The sequence below is a fragment of the Camelus dromedarius genome, chromosome 23 (genome assembly GCF_036321535.1).
Source record: "Camelus dromedarius isolate mCamDro1 chromosome 23, mCamDro1.pat, whole genome shotgun sequence".
In the NCBI taxonomy this organism is placed as follows: Eukaryota; Metazoa; Chordata; class Mammalia; order Artiodactyla; family Camelidae; genus Camelus; species Camelus dromedarius.
The window spans coordinates 10,827,122-10,842,195 of record NC_087458.1 but is presented as its reverse complement, the minus strand read 5'-3'; the positions used below and the strand labels follow the sequence as shown (position 1 = coordinate 10,842,195).

At 50.2% G+C, this 15,074-nt stretch overlaps 1 protein-coding gene across 7 annotated transcripts; it reads left to right on the top strand.

Annotated features, from left to right (window-relative positions):
* Positions 1 to 618: 618 nt before the first annotated feature.
* Positions 619 to 15,003, top strand: ARHGAP30 (Rho GTPase activating protein 30). 7 transcript variants are annotated; one of them, XM_010993071.3, is made up of 12 exons: positions 619 to 1,001; positions 5,531 to 5,633; positions 7,579 to 7,723; positions 8,598 to 8,680; positions 8,835 to 8,942; positions 9,524 to 9,651; positions 10,144 to 10,315; positions 10,395 to 10,498; positions 10,577 to 10,654; positions 10,924 to 11,298; positions 12,248 to 12,342; positions 12,606 to 15,003. In XM_010993071.3, the coding sequence occupies exons 1-12, from the start codon at positions 905 to 907 to the stop codon at positions 14,229 to 14,231; spliced, it is 3,114 nt and encodes a 1,037-aa protein (XP_010991373.1). In that variant the 5' UTR covers positions 619 to 904; the 3' UTR covers positions 14,232 to 15,003. The 7 variants fall into 7 exon arrangements, with proteins under 7 accessions (XP_010991373.1, XP_010991372.1, XP_064333978.1 ...); XM_010993070.3 differs by having other exon boundaries at positions 12,248 to 12,513; XM_031435930.2 differs by having other exon boundaries at positions 987 to 1,001; positions 7,583 to 7,723; positions 12,248 to 12,513.
* The last annotated feature ends 71 nt before the right edge of the window (positions 15,004 to 15,074 follow it).

Below are 15,074 nucleotides of genomic sequence, written 5' to 3'. Positions count from 1 at the left end.
GCTCTTAGGCCATCTCTGAGAGGCCCCAGGTAGGATAGTGGAGCTAAGCCCCCTTCCAGTGCCTTAGTGGGGAATATTTTATATCCTGTATTGTACTGGAGTCTCACTACAACAGGCCCAGGAAGTAGACAGCAGGGTACACTTTTTTACAGACAAAGAACCCGAAATTCAAATGAGTTCCCCAGGATGTTAGAACTGGAAGGATTTAAAGATCACTAAGTCTAGTCCCTTCACTTTTCTATATGTGTAGAAACTGAGACTCTTCGAAGTAATGTGACTTACTGAGTATATAGGCCTGTCAGGGCCAGAGCCTGGGCATCCTCCCTCCTCGGCGTGCCTTGCACAGCCCTGTGCCTCCTTGCTCCTAGGCAAATCTTGGATCTCCACCCAGACCCCAGAATTCTGATCTCCAAGGGTGTCAGTCACCTGTTCACGCCCCAGGCACTAACACCCTACCCTAGGGCTCTGACATCACCTCCTCTTGACCAATGAGTGAAGTCCCAGTGATGGGTGAGGGTGTGAATGTCAGCTACCTCCCCCACCCAAGCCTTGTGGTTGCAAAGATGCTCTAACAGGAAGCGGGTTTAAGGAGCTGCACAGCTTCCTGCCCCCCCCCCCCCAGGGCTGAGTGGGGCGAGAAGGGCGAGTGCCAGTCCAGGCCACGAGACACAGTTTCTTGCCGGGGTCCCGGGAGCTTCCTCTTCCACAGCAACTTCCGTGCGGCCGGGGCCCCAGCGGCAGGAGCTGCTGCCCGTTGCCCAGGCCACCCTCCACCCCCAGTTCCGAGCCCTGCCCCCTGGGGCCGGGCCAAGCCCAGAGGCTGGCTTGGGATCCCATGGGGGACTGGTAGGGCAAAGGTCGTGGGGGCCAGAGGTGGCTGGGCCAGAGCCCTGGGGCTCCGGCCATGAAGTCTCGGCAGAAAGGAAAGAAGAAGGGCAGCTCGAAGGAACGGGTGTTTGGGTGTGACTTGCAGGAACACCTGCAGCACTCAGGCCAGGAGGGTAAGGAGGCCAATCTGGAGCTGCTGTTGGGTGGATGGGGAGGTACATGGACCTTCTTCAACCTGATCGAGTCTGAGGGTACAGAAGCAGCTTCTGGGAGTTCATGGGCAGAGAAGGGGCAGTGGCTCGGGGTCACCACCCAGGAGGCTGATGAGCAAGCAGGCAGGAAATGTGGCTCCGTGAAGAGGGCAGGGGAGCTCTCTTGTGTGACTACCTGGGGATAAAGAGTCTGGGGATGAAAATGGGAGCACTGAGAGAGCCCTGAGGGGAGAAGATGGAGAGACTGGAAACCCAGGAGAGGTATAAGAAACAGTAGTGAGAAGATGACAACTGGGGACAGGGAGTAGGGCTGAAGGGGCAGAGTCAGGAGATGAGTGGCTGAAGGGGCAGTGGATGCTCCTTGTGTTTGAATGAAAGGAGACCGGAGAACGGCTCTTGGAGAGTCTGAGGATGGCACTAGGGGAGACATAGGCTCTGGTCCCTCTGCAGCCTTGTTGGGCCACAGGTGAGGATGGAGGGTGGGGTTAGCTCCCTCCCACAGTCTCTGTGAGTCTCCTTTTCTTCCTGAGCAAAGGAGAAACAGGTTCAAAATGGTGGGCGAGAAGAGAAGCTGCTAAAATGGGGAACACCAGCGGAGTAAGAGAGATGGCCTGAGATCTGGTGTGAAGATGGGTAGAGGGGGCAGCAGAGGGTGGGTGTGTGTGTAGCTTGCCTAGCATCCTCCCTGAGTTACCTTGGAGGGGTCTTGGACACCAGCAGGACCAGGGACAAGGTCGGGCTCCTGACTGTGCGTAGTGTGGAGTAGACACACAAAAACATTTATTGATTTTATTTGGAATTGAACACAGGTATCCCGGCTGCCCAGCCCAGCTTGTTTTTGGTACTTTGAGCTCCTCCCAAAGAAATGCACGATTCTTTCCCCCCACCCCCACCCCACCCCAATCTGTCATTTCCTCTTTGTCCTCTGCTCTGGGCTGTGGTGCCTGCAGTGGAGGAAGGGTGATAGTGGTTCCCAACTCATTTCCTGCTCTTAGCCCCGCCCATGTGTCCCCAGACACCTCCTTCCCTTTTTCTCCTCCCCCAGAGGCCCCCATCCCCACTGGGCTCAGTTAAGGGAAAGCCCAGGGTCCCAAGAAATAGTATTAAATAGCTGAAGTGGCTTTTCTGTGCCTTTCTCTTCTCATGGAGCAGAGCCCAGCTGCCAGTGCAAAGCTGACTCCTTTACAAGGGATTCTTCTTGAGAATGATGACTCTTGGCCAAGGGCCACATGATTTAATTTGGGCTGATGTTCTTCCAGTTCTCTGCAAACCCTCAGTTTAGCTTCGTCATCCTGGCACTGTCCTTTCCTGTGCACCCCCCTCACCCTGCCCCGGCCAACCTCTTATGGAAACACAGAACTCACAGCCAGCCCAGATCCCACTCCTGTAACCCTTCCTGGCCTCTGTCTGCATCCCCAGGTGAGGAGCATGTTCTCTGCAAGGAATAGACATCTGGTTGTTGTGTCCTGATCCTGGTGAATCTCAGAGAGAGAGAGAGATACCTCCTGCCCTTCACCAGCACCTCGCTGAGCCCAAGGGTGGGCCAGTATCTTGGGTACCAGAGCAGCAGTGGCAGCCTTCTTCCCCTCCCCCAGCTCCTCCTGGCACAGACAGGTGGATAGTGGAAAGACAGAGAGAGGCCAGTGACGGCGCCTCTCTTTAAGCCAAGACCCAGTGAAAATGAAAACCCAGGCTAGCAGAGAGCTGTGTTTCTGGTTAATTTATCCTCCCTGATTATGCCGGTTTTCCGCATCCTTGCTTGATATCAGCACCCTCCCCCAGCTCTTTGCCCTTGGTGGATCTCTTCCTTCCCAAGCCCTTATATGTATTGAGTTCTTCCTTTTCCTAATCTTTATCTGTTTGATACCTCGTCTAGGTTTCTGATTCTCCGGGCTCCCCAAGCTTCAGGTCCTCCTCCCTGACTCACCCCCATTTCCTTGATGTCTCTATTCCTTTGACTCTACCACCCCAACTCTGTCTCTAACTTTTATCTCTGGACCTCATTTCTCTTCTTTCTATATCCTTGACTCTGCCATCTCTCTGACTCTGTCATCTCTTCCCCCATCTCCTTGACTCATTTCATCTATGGCTCTGACTCCTTAGGCTCTTGAATGCCTTCTTTAAGAGCCTTCTGTGGAGGTTCAAAATCAACAGAGAAGGATGGGATGAGGAAGATCTGGCTTGGTTGGAGTTCAAGTGAAAAGAACCTGGGGTTTAGGTGACAGCAAACTATTTATGAGTCAACAAGAGTAATGTGATGGCCAAAAGAGTTGGGGTAGCATTAGTCTCCCAAGAGTAGAGCATCAGCTTGAACCAGGAGGGACTGTCCCATCTCTGCATTCAGTGCTGGGAACCTGAGATCAGGGAGACCCTGGCAAATGGGCGTAGATCCTGAAGGGATGGATGGTGGACTGCAGGGCCAGGACCAAGGTGAGGCAAGGGAGGTGACTTGAGTACAAAATTTAAGGATTCTTTCACTCTAAGGGTGGGGCAAGTGCCCTAGGTGCCTCCTTCTTAAGGAGGCATTCAGTCTCAAGATCGTGCATGTGCACAGTGGCTCTTACACAACCCTAAGAGTGAGTGTTTCCTTAAATTTTGTACCCTCCATACCTTCCTTCCTTGTCTCACCCAAGCCCTGGCTCTGGGGTGCAGGAGGGCAAAGAGTGTGGCTACCAGGTCATATAAGGAGAGTTTAAAATAGTGGTTGATGGGTTTATTGATTTCTTTCAGTCTGTATTTCTTCTTATTTAATTCCACAAAGAACTTAGGATGGATGACCTCCAAAACCCTAAACTACAAAAAGAATAAATGACTGAAGGAATTAAGTTGAAGGGAAAACAAGAAGGGTAAGATCAGTACCCAGAAATGCATCTCAGGTGGTTCTGTTGGTTCTCAGATATGGGCTCTGAGCTCCCTGGTAGTTAGAGAGGTAAACAATCAGGTATAAAATTCATAAAGCCCATAAGAAAAAAAATAGGTGGCTTAGGAGAAACACAGCTTTTTCTGACAGTAACACAAGACAGGGATTTCTTTGGTGAGTCTCAGGTAATTGGACTCAATGTTTTGTCTTAGGCAATATTCTCTATTAAATCTCCAGTTCATTGACTAATTCACTGAGTAACTTAATAAACATCTGTTGAGCACCTGCTTTGTTTCAACACTGTGCTAAATGCTGGGGAGTATGTTACTATTTGTCAGAAGGTATAGATACAAAATATACTAATCATAACAAAGTGCAATGAGTATGATAGTACAGATATAAACAAAGGACTGTGGGAACTATAATACAGAGACAAGAAAAGAGTTCAGAATTGGAGATGATGTTTGAGGTATGTTTGAGCTCACCAGGCAGAGACAGAGAGGAGCGCATTCCTAGGCAAGGGAATAACATGAGTGATGGTACCATGGGTTGCTCATAAGGTTTATCAGGGAACTGGCTGGAACTAAGGCTGGAATGGCAGCTGGACCTGGTTTGTGAAGGTCTTATACAGTATACCATGTTGAGGAGTTCCTATTTTATTCTGTATCCGTAAGGTAAGCATTGAAGATAGGGGTGGAGCAGAGTGCATATGTAGCAAAGGATTTAAGGCATGGAAGTGCTTTAGAAAGATAACTATGTGACCTTGTGGAGATGAGATTCAATACATGGTTTCTGAGGATTTCCCATGACTGAGACACCATAACAGATAATATGAGGAAAAGCAAGATGGGTCACACTTAGGTCTTGTCCTTAAGGAGCTTACAGTCTAGTAACTGGAGAGGGGTCTGAGGTAGGGAGAGATAATACTGCTTTTTGCATCTTTGATTTGAATCCTGTTTCTAGCTGAGTGGTACTGAACACTCATTATCTTTGATCCTCAGTTTTTTTGTCTCATGCGCAGTGCTTGGCACAAAGGCACTTCTCTCCTGAACTGACCTGTTTGAAGGTCTGTCACAATTCTGAGTACCTTCCTATGATAGATCTAACATCTGTGCACTCACTTACCAGTGGGGGAGGTGCTTAACTGTAATGCCCATCAGCTCTGTTCCATTATGGTTGGTCGGAACAGTGAATATTCCTTTACCTTATGTACAGTGTTACATAAACACACCTTTAAGACCAGTCCTTTACCCTGAGTCCTCTTCCAAGCAGATTGCTGCCCCTTTAAAAATTTCTGTAGTAGCAACTAGTAATTCCAGAGAGACAAACTTCAGGCCAACACAGGCAGAACTTTCTAATGGGAAAGGGCAGTCTGGAGAGGCAGTGAGCTCCCCCACACTGTGGGGATTTATGCTGAGACTCTAGACCCAAAGGGCAGAGAGAATGTACCAGGTTGGCAGATGGGAGCTGATGTCCTGTAAGACTCTTTCTGACAAGTTTTTGTTCCATGAGCTTTGTCTTCAATCTCCCCAAACCCTCATCCCTGGTGCGTCCACTTCTCAGACCCCCTAGAGTCTCTGATCTCCCAGACCTTCTGATTTCTCTTTCTCTGCCTGATCTGTATCCCCAGTGCCCCAGGTGCTAAGGAGCTGTGCCGAGTTTGTGGAGGAGTATGGAGTGGTGGACGGGATCTACCGCCTCTCAGGGGTCTCTTCCAACATCCAGAAGCTCCGGTGAGTCAGGCAGTGAGGGGAGGACTTGGTTGCCCCCAGGGAGCCAGAGGGGGAGACGATGTGAGGAGAAGGAAACATACATGCTAGATACTGTCCAAGGGAGGAGCTCTTGTCTCCTTAGGAAATGTTGAGACCATGCTCTGCACTCCCCACAGGCTAGCATGCATGCATGCACGTGTGTGTGCGTGCACACACACAAATACACACACACACACACAAACACACATCTCCACTCCCATAGGCACCCACCCAGCTTTGAAAAAAAATCAGATATAATTCACTTGCCATAAAATTTATCATTTAAAAATGTACCATTTAAGGGGGAAGAGGGTATAGTTCAGTGGTAGAGTGCTTGCTTAGCATGCACGAGGTCATGGGTTCAATCCTCAGTACCTCCATTAAATAAAAAATAATAATGATAATACATAAATAAAGGAAATAAATATTACCCCCCAAATGTACCATTTAGTCGTTTTTAGTATATTTGCAAGGTTGCGCAACTACCACCACTATCTAATTTCAGAACATTTCGTCAACCCCCAAAGAAACCCTGTACCCATTACCAGTCACTCCACATTTCTCTTCCCCAGCCCCTGGCAGCTACTAGTCTACTTTCTGTCTCCATGGATTTGTCTATTCTGGACATTTCAAATAAATGGAATCATATAATTATAATCTTCTATGCCTGGCTTTATTCACTTAGCATGTTTTCAAGGTTCACTCATGTTGTGAGTACTGGTATTCATTAATTTTTATGGCTGAATAATATTCCATTGTGTGTCCTTATTACCACATTTTGTTTCTCCATTCACCAGTTGATGGCTATTTGGGTTGTTTCTATCTTCTGGCTGTTATTAATAATGCTGCTATAAACATTCATGTACAAATATTTGTATGGACAAATGGTTTCAATTCTCTTGAGTATATACCTAGGAGTGGAATTACTGGGTCATATGGTAACTCTATGATGAACTTTTTAAAAAACTGCCAAACTCTTTTTCATAGCAGTTGCATCATTTTATATTCCCACCAGCAGTGTATGAGGGTTCCAATTTCTCCACATCCCTGCTAACACTTGTTACTTTGTGTCTTTTTGATTATAGCCACCCTAATGGGTGTGAAGTGATATTGCATCCGTATTTGCATTTCCTTGATAGCTAACGATGTCGAACATCTTCTTTAGAGAAATATCTATTCAAAACCTTTGCTCATTTTATTTTACCATTAAAATGGAGGTACTAGGGATTGAACCCAGGACCTCATGAGTGCTAAGCACGTGCTCTATTACTGAGCTATACCTACTCCCTTCCCCAAATCTTTGCTCATTTTAAAATTAGGCTGTTTGTTTCCTTTGAGTGGTAAGAATTCTTTATATATTCTGGGTATTAGACACTTATCAAATCTGTGATTTGTAAATATGGTCTCCCATTCTGTGGTTTGTCTTCATTTTCTTGATAGTGTCCTTTGATACACAATAGTTTGTAGGTTTGATATTAAATTTATCTATTTTTAGTTTGGTTGCTTATGCTTTTGGTGTCATACCCAAGAAACTGTTGCCTAATCTGAGGTGATGAAGATTTACACTTAACGTTTGCTTCTAAGACCTACACTTATTGGTTTTTACACATATCCAGAAACACACATTTAGGCTCATCCCCCGACTCCCTGACTCCTACACAGCCCTACATTTTTACTCATGCCTACAGCTACTGCCTTGACATATACCCCTGTTCATGCATAGATCCACTTACCTACCCACTTACCCATTTCTCATCCACTCTGCATGTTGACAGATACAATGTCTTATAATTGGTGCCTCGTGTATATATATGCCCCAACCTCTTCCTTCTAAGTTTCATACAAGCTGACCCTCAACCCTATAGCGCCCCCATCCCTACATTCTCCCAGATACCCCACCACTCCTGACCACTCTGCACCTCCCCAGGCAGGAGTTTGAGGCTGAGCGGAAGCCAGACCTGCGGCGAGATGTTTACCTTCAGGACATTCACTGCGTCTCCTCCTTGTGCAAGGCCTATTTCAGAGAACTGCCTGACCCCCTGCTCACTTACCGGCTCTATGACAAATTTGCTGTGAGTTGAGAAGCAGAGGGGTGGAAGAGAAGGCTGAGGGTGGTTGCTCTGGTTTTGACATTCCAGGTGTGTCCAGTGCCAGATAGAGTACTACGAATCCTGAATGACAGAGACCACGTGGACGTGAAAAGATTTCTCCCCTACAGACCTCCTAGCCCTGCTACCTCTGCCCTCCCCTGTCCCTCTTCTCTTCATTGTCCCTGCAGACCACACATGGCGGGGGTGAGACTTGGGGAGAGTAGCGGCCAGACAGAGAATAGAAGCTGGAAAGCCCTTGGAAATCACCTAGACCAGAACTTCCCTACATTTAAGAGAATGAGAACTCTTTTAGAAAGTCAAAAATTTTCTTAAGCATGGCCCTCCATGAACTATGATTGTGTGTTGAACATCTTTTGAATAAGAAAACTCATGGCCAAAAATGCCATCTTGAATTGAGGAACACTTTTAAATTATGTTGCATTTTATTGAGCACAACGTCATTTAGAGATCCTGAACAGGAGCAGACACCATTCAGCCCCCACAGGCCAGGCCGGGTGGGCAGAGGCCTTCCTGGATATCTTGGAATAATTCCATGGCCTCTGGGGCACTCACAGGATGAACCACTGATGTATTCCAGTACCAGAGCACTACTGATGAGGATGCTAAGGCAATGAGTTGCCTAACGTCACAAAGCTATTAAGTGGCATAGCCAAGATTCAGCTGCAGGTCTTGTGGGCCCCAAATTCTGTCTGCTGTGTCAGTGTGCATCCAGAGTGGGAGATGGCACTGGGACCCGCACAGATTGTTTCTGAGAGTTTGGCTCAGAGCACTGGGGAGTAAGCAGGGGCAGTGCTGGTCATTGACCGCTGCTTCTTGAACCCTTCCTCCCAATCAGGAGGCTGTGGCAGTGCAATTGGAACCTGAGCGCTTGGTCAAGATCCTAGAGGTGCTTCGAGAACTCCCTGTCCCAAACTACAGGTGTGTGGAGCTCCTCCCCACCCAGGGTCCTGACTCCCTCCACTCAGCCCAGGCTTTGACTTGTCACTGCTCTTCCTGCTCCCCGGCCTCAAACCTACCCCTGCCCTGAGGGTTCCCTGTGTGAGCTCTGCCCCACAATGCCCCCTTTCTGCAGGACGCTGGAGTTCCTCATGCGGCACTTGGTGCACATGGCCTCATTCAGTGCCCAGACCAACATGCACGCCCGCAACCTGGCCATCGTGTGGGCCCCTAACCTGCTGAGGTGGGTGGTGTGTGAGCAGGGTGTGGGGATCCTGGCAGAGCCTCACCCCTGGGAGGCTGCTGAGGGTGGGGTGTGGCTATGTGGGTGCACTGGAGAGGGGTCTCATGGAACCCAGTGAGAATGGGAAGGCTCATGATTACATTGAGTGGGCTGGAGCTCACCCATGTGAGCCCCGTCTCTGAACTTGACTGAAGTCCCTAAGGGCAGGGCCTTTGTGTTTTCTTACACCATATCACTGAGCTCAGGGACTGGAGCAGGGCAGGTCCTTGTCAAATGTTTGTTGAGCAAGTGTCTTGCATTCTGTTGGAGAAGTGCCTCCATATCACTCCTTTTGGTACAGGCCAGGCTATGAGAAGTCCTGCAATTCATTATACACAAGGCTCCCTGGTGTGCAGAGGAGGTAGAGATTAATCCTGAAGAGGGTGTCCAAGAAGGGTTCTTGGAGGAAGTGGTATTTGAGACTTAAATCATGACTGTAGATTAAGAGGTGGGGATGAGGTTAATGGCATGCAGGGGAAAGGGTTTATGGTATTCTTAGGGAGAAATGGGGCTGGGAGGGGAATAACTCCACATCTCCATAGGTCTAAGGACATAGAGGCCTCAGGCTTCAATGGGACAGCCGCCTTCATGGAGGTGCGCGTGCAGTCCATCGTCGTCGAGTTCATCCTCACACACGTGGACCAGCTCTTTGGGGGTGCTGCTCTCTCTGGTCAGTGTCCTTCCCATCCACCATATCACACTCTTTGTCTGGGGAGTCATGTCAGAGTTATAGAGGGCCTCCAAGATCAGCTAGTTCAGTCTTTCTGCTTTACACATGATTGAACTGTCTCATAAAGATGTTTCTCATGATCACATGGAGACAACCTTGGAGAGATAATGATGCAGTCAGGACTCGAGCAGGCCTCTGTTGCTCTCAGTCCAGGCCATAGCCTGACATCTTAATCACTATCCTGGTTCTCAAGGCTAGTGACTGATCATTCCCACTCTCAGCCTTCTGGGCCAATGTCCTGGGATCTCCTGGACCTCTTTGTCCCCGAGGACTTCTTCTTGAGGAGCTAGACACAGACGATCTGTCTCCAGAGGCCTCTGAGTATATCCCTAGCCTGGTAGTTGGTGAGTGGGAGGGTGCAGTGAGAAGGTGGGTACCCAGATCCCTCCCCCATCTCTGTTCCTGGCTGTCCAACTCCTCTTCTTTTTCTAGGTGGTGAAGTGGAGAGTGGATGTCGATCACTTCCTGGAACCCGGGTGTTGGGCAGCCCCGAGGACCTTATGCCCAGGTCTCTGCCCTACCACCTGCCTAGCATCCTACAGGCTGGCGATGGACCCCCACAGATTCGGCCCTATCACACTATCATAGAGATTGCAGAGCACAAGTAAGGCCTCCTTCCTGGGTCCTCCTCCCTTGCAATGATCATCAGGCTCCAACCCCAAAGATTTCTCCATTCCGTCCAGGAGGAAAGGGTCTCTGAAGGTCAGGAAGTGGAGATCTATCTTCAATCTGGGTCGCTCTGGCCATGAGACCAAGCGTAAACTCCCACGGGGGACTGAGGATAGGGGTAAGTCTGGGGAGATGTAGGGGGAGCTCTGCTGAGGGTGTGCCAGGCCCTGGCTCTACACACATCCCTGTCTTGCAGAGGACAAATCTGATAAGGGGACTCTGCGGCCAGCCAAGAGCATGGACTCACTGAGTGCTGTGGCCGAGGTCAGTGATGGTGAGTATAGGTGTGTACCTCTGTGTGTGTGTGCACTGGGGTAGTGATGGCCGGTGACTGTATCTGCAGGGAGGAAGGGGGGGTTCCTAAGTATCTTTTGATGGAGTGACCTTTGACCTGCTGACTGTGATGGATTTGCAGTAGTGGCTAAGGGAAGCTGGGCCTGGTGCCTTCCAAGCTAGAGAAAACAGAAAACACTCTCTAGAGCCTTTCCGAGGTGTCCAGGCCTCTTGCAGCTTAGGCTATTCCTACCTCTCTCTCCTCCACAGAACCAGAGGGGCTGGTGGGACCCAGCAGCCCTCGGCCAAGCCCACTGCTGCCGGAGAACTTGGAGAATGATTCTGTGGAAGGAGTAGAGGGTGAACAGGAGCTTGAGGCAGAGGCACGGGGTGGCACCAGCTCTGAGCCAGGCACACCACGAGCTGGGCGGTCAGCAGTCCGTGCTGGGGGCAGCAGCCATGCACAGCGTCGTGCTGGTGTCCACATCTCAGAGCCGTATGCTGTCAACCTCCCATCACACATCAGATGTATTCTCAAAATACCCCCAAACATCTCTCACATCTCCTTGGCTGGCTTCACCCGCAGCCTTGAGTATCCTGCCCTACAGCCCCGGCCAAGCCCTGCCTCTGGCCCTGGCCCCCCAGGTGAGGACCCAGGGATTTCCCAGGACTGGGAGAGGGGACTAGAGCTCTAGGCTGAGGCTCTGATGCTGAGGATCTGCCCTGGGAAGGGCACAAGCCTCAGCCCTTGGGCTTTGGGTGGTTACCTTCAGCTGCCTCCCGGGATTTTAGCTTGAGGGAATCCAATAATATTATCAGGTTGTGTGAAATTCATGGAGAGAGGATCTCTGGCAGCCTTCAGATCACTGATATATCCAAGAATGAGGACCTGTGTCAGATATATACACAGCAGGGATTACTAAGTACAAGGTGGGAATATATAATAGATAGTAGTAATAGTCACACTAACATTAATACTAATAGCTAACATTTGTAGAGAGCTTACTGTGTGCTTTGTTAAGGACTTTGCAGGCATTAGCTCATTTCATTTTCTCATAATCTTATCATAGGTTTTTTGTTATCCTTATGTTACAGTAGTGCAACCTGAGACTTAGGTTAAGCAACCTGGTAGGAGATGGCAGAGCTGGAATCTGATCTCTGCTCTGACTCCAGTTCCTGAAGCGCCACTGATGAGGAGTGTTGAGGCAGCATAAGACAGTGGGTACAGCTATAGAGTTAAGTAGACTTGGATTCAAATTTTGGCTGTGCCACTTATTTGTGTGACTTCGGACAAATCTAAGTCTCAGCTTCCTCATGTGTAAAATGAGGATAAATAACCTATATTTTAGGGTTGTTTTGTGGAGGAAAGAAAATAATGCATTATAAAATGTATAGCACAGTGCTTGGCACCTGGGAGGAGCTCAATAAAGGTGACTATAGGCCAGTAGTTAGGGATATTGGTCTGAGACAATCAGCTACATGGAGTATCTATGCTGGCAATACTGGTCCTATACTAGCAATGCTAGGAAGACACATTGCAAAGGTCAGGGCTGGTCCTGACCTTTGTATCCTGGGACTATCTCTCTCCCAACAGATGAGAAGTCGGAGGAAAGTCCAGCCCCAGGGCCCCTGGCTGACTCAGGCCCAGTGGACATGGCCCCTGCCCTGGAGGACTGCCTGTCCCAGGAGGTGCAGGATTCCTTCTCCTTCCTAGAGGACTCAAGCGGCTCAGAGCCTGAGTGGGTGGGGGTGGAGGATGGGGAGGTGGCCAAGGCAGGACCAGCAGGAGCAGCTTTCTCCCCTGGGGAGGACGACCCTGGGATGGGCTACCTGGAGGAGCTCCTGGGAGTTGGGCCTCAGGTAAGGAGGCACTGTGCTGGGTTTGGGGGTGGTAAAGACTCTGGAGGGTGGACAGGGCCACCTGGTCCTGAGCCACAATGCTGTGCTTACAGGTGGAGGAGTTCTCTGTGGAGCCACCCCTGGATGACCTGTCTCTGGATGAGGCGCAGTTTGTCCTGGCTCCCAGCTGCTGTTCTCAGGACTCCCCTGGCCCCACGCCTGAAGCAGATGAGGAAAGTGGGGAGGAGGTCTTCCTGAGTGCCTACGATGATCTAAGTCCCCTGCTGGGGCCCAAACCCCCACCCTGGGAGGGTCCAGGCAACCTAGAGGAAAAGGCAGCAGAATGCAGAAGACAGGAGGCTCCAGGACAGTCTGAGGGAGAGCAGGCATTCTGGGAAGTTGGGGAGGACAAGGAGGCTGAGCCTGGAAGCAGATGCGATCTGAGAGAGGAGGCTGAGGGGAGTCCAGAGAGCAAAGTGGAGGGTGGAGAGGCCAGTGAGGAAGGAGGGGAGGCTGAGGGAAGCCAAAAGGTGGTTGTTGGTTTGAGAGAAGGAAGCGGGGAAGAGACAGAGGAGACAGAGGCCAAGGGAGAGGAGTCCAAAGTTCAACAGGAGGACGAGAGTTTGGAGGAAGCTACAGGTGTGGAGGAAACAAGAGGAATGCAGGGTAAAGACAAGGAAAAGGAAAGAAAGACTGAGAGAGAGGAAGAGGCTGAAGAAGGAGATGAAACCCAGGTAGAAGCTGGAAGGGACCCAGAGCATGGGGCCCAGGAAAATCAAACTGCTGAGGAGGGCTGGGAAGTTGTACACAAACAAGAGGCTGAAGGAGGCAGAGAAGATGAGGTAAAAGGACAGAGGGGGATTGAAGACCAAGAAGAAAGAGAAGACCGAGGAGATGGTGAAGATAGCAGAATCCCAGAAGCAGCAGCTGAAGGAGGAGCAGGGGAGGTCAGCAAGGAACGGGAAAGTGGAGATGGAGAAGCTGAGGGAGACCAGAGGGCTGGAGGTGACAATTTAGAAGAGGATTCCCTCCCTGAAGGGTCACATGTAGAGTCCCTGGAGGTTGACAGTGCCAAAGAGGGGAATGCCCAGTCCTCTGCGACAGAACAGGCAGCCCCACAGCCACCCCGGCCAGAGGAGATGGAGCCTGAGGGGCAGCCCAGTCCCCTTGGCTCAGCTGCTGGTGTGGGCATGCGACTGGCTTCCACCTTGGTTCAGGTCCAACAGGTACGCTCTGTGCCTGTGGTGCCCCCCAAACCACAGTTTGCCAAGATGCCCAGTGCAATGTGTGGCAAGATCCATGTGGCACCAGCAAACCCATGCCCGAAGCCTGGTCGGCTTGATGGGACTCCTGGGGAAAGGGCCTGGGGAACAGGGTCCCGAGCCTCCCGCTCTGCTTGGAGGAATGGGGGTAGTCTTTCTTTTGATGCTGCTGTGGCCCTGGCCCGGGACCGCCAGAGGACTCAAGTTCAGGGAGTTCGGCGGACCCAGACCTGCACTGGGGGAGGAGACTACAGCCTCATCCCCCAAACCTCCCCCTATAGCATGATCCCTGCCCATTGTCCTCGGCCTCTCAGCTGCCTGGAGCTACCAGATGAAAGCACAGAAGGGTCTGGACCCCGGAGTCGGCTTAGTCTACCCCCCAGAGAACCCCAGCCCCCTGACCCCCTTGTGCCTCCCCAGCGCCGTTCATATGCATTTGAAACACAGGCTAACCCTGGTAAAGGTGAGGGACTGTGATTAGGATCTGAGCTCTTGGCAAAAGGGACACTAGTTGTCTTGAATCTCTGGGGTCTTGGACTAGCTGTCTCTTCTGCAGCCTGAGCAGCTATAGCGCCCAACTCTATAGGTTTTGGCCCTCCAGCTTCTCTTTTTGACTGTGGGAGGCACTGTCTCTGTTGGTTTACCTGAGCTTGTCTCAGACACAAAGCACTTAATCCTTAGGAGATTCCAAAGAAAGTCTCCAAGATCCTGTTCCCACAGAATGGGGTCATTGGACAAATGGAACAAAGAATAGGTGGAAAATAAGTTTTCTCAAAATGAAGAATGAAGAGGAACTCCAGCCAAGTTCCTGCCCTCCTCTGAGGCAATGAACTCTTCATCATGGAAGTCCAGGGTAGAGGTAGGGGGACAGGGCCAGTTCAGAGCCTATTACACACAAACACTTGTAGAGTTACCCATCCTTGCTCTACTCTTGAGCCCTTGGACACCTCTTGATCCTCTTAACTTGATTAGGAGGAACATGTCCAACAAGCTCTTTCAAGGCCTCAGTACTTGTTAGAGGGGCTGGCTCCCTTCCCAGCTACCCCACCCTCTGCTTCCCTGTATCTTAAAGAAAAAGGTCTTGTATAGATCTCTTTGGCCTCTCCTTTCTCCTTTGGAATAACTTCCTATTTCAGGGAAGGGGACTGGCAATATTCAAGCCCTGGGACAGCTTCTCTGGACAGGCTGGGGCCACAGGTCCCAGGGGGTGATGTCTCAGAATAAAAATTGTATTTTTACACATAAATAATGTGGAGTCTCATTATTCTTGTTAAAGTCTTGGGTGATAGGTATCATACTTTCATGTTTAGCCAAAGGTTG

Coding starts and splice junctions, on each gene's coding strand:
- ARHGAP30 (XM_010993070.3), top strand. CDS start 905: ATGAAGTCTCGGCAGAAAGGAAAGAAGAAGGGCAGCTCGAAGGAACGG. Junction 7,724..8,597: donor GGCTCTATGACAAATTTGCT/GTGAGTTGAGAA, acceptor CCTCCCAATCAG/GAGGCTGTGGCAGTGCAATT. Junction 9,652..10,143: donor TGGGGGTGCTGCTCTCTCTG/GTCAGTGTCCTT, acceptor TTCTTTTTCTAG/GTGGTGAAGTGGAGAGTGGA.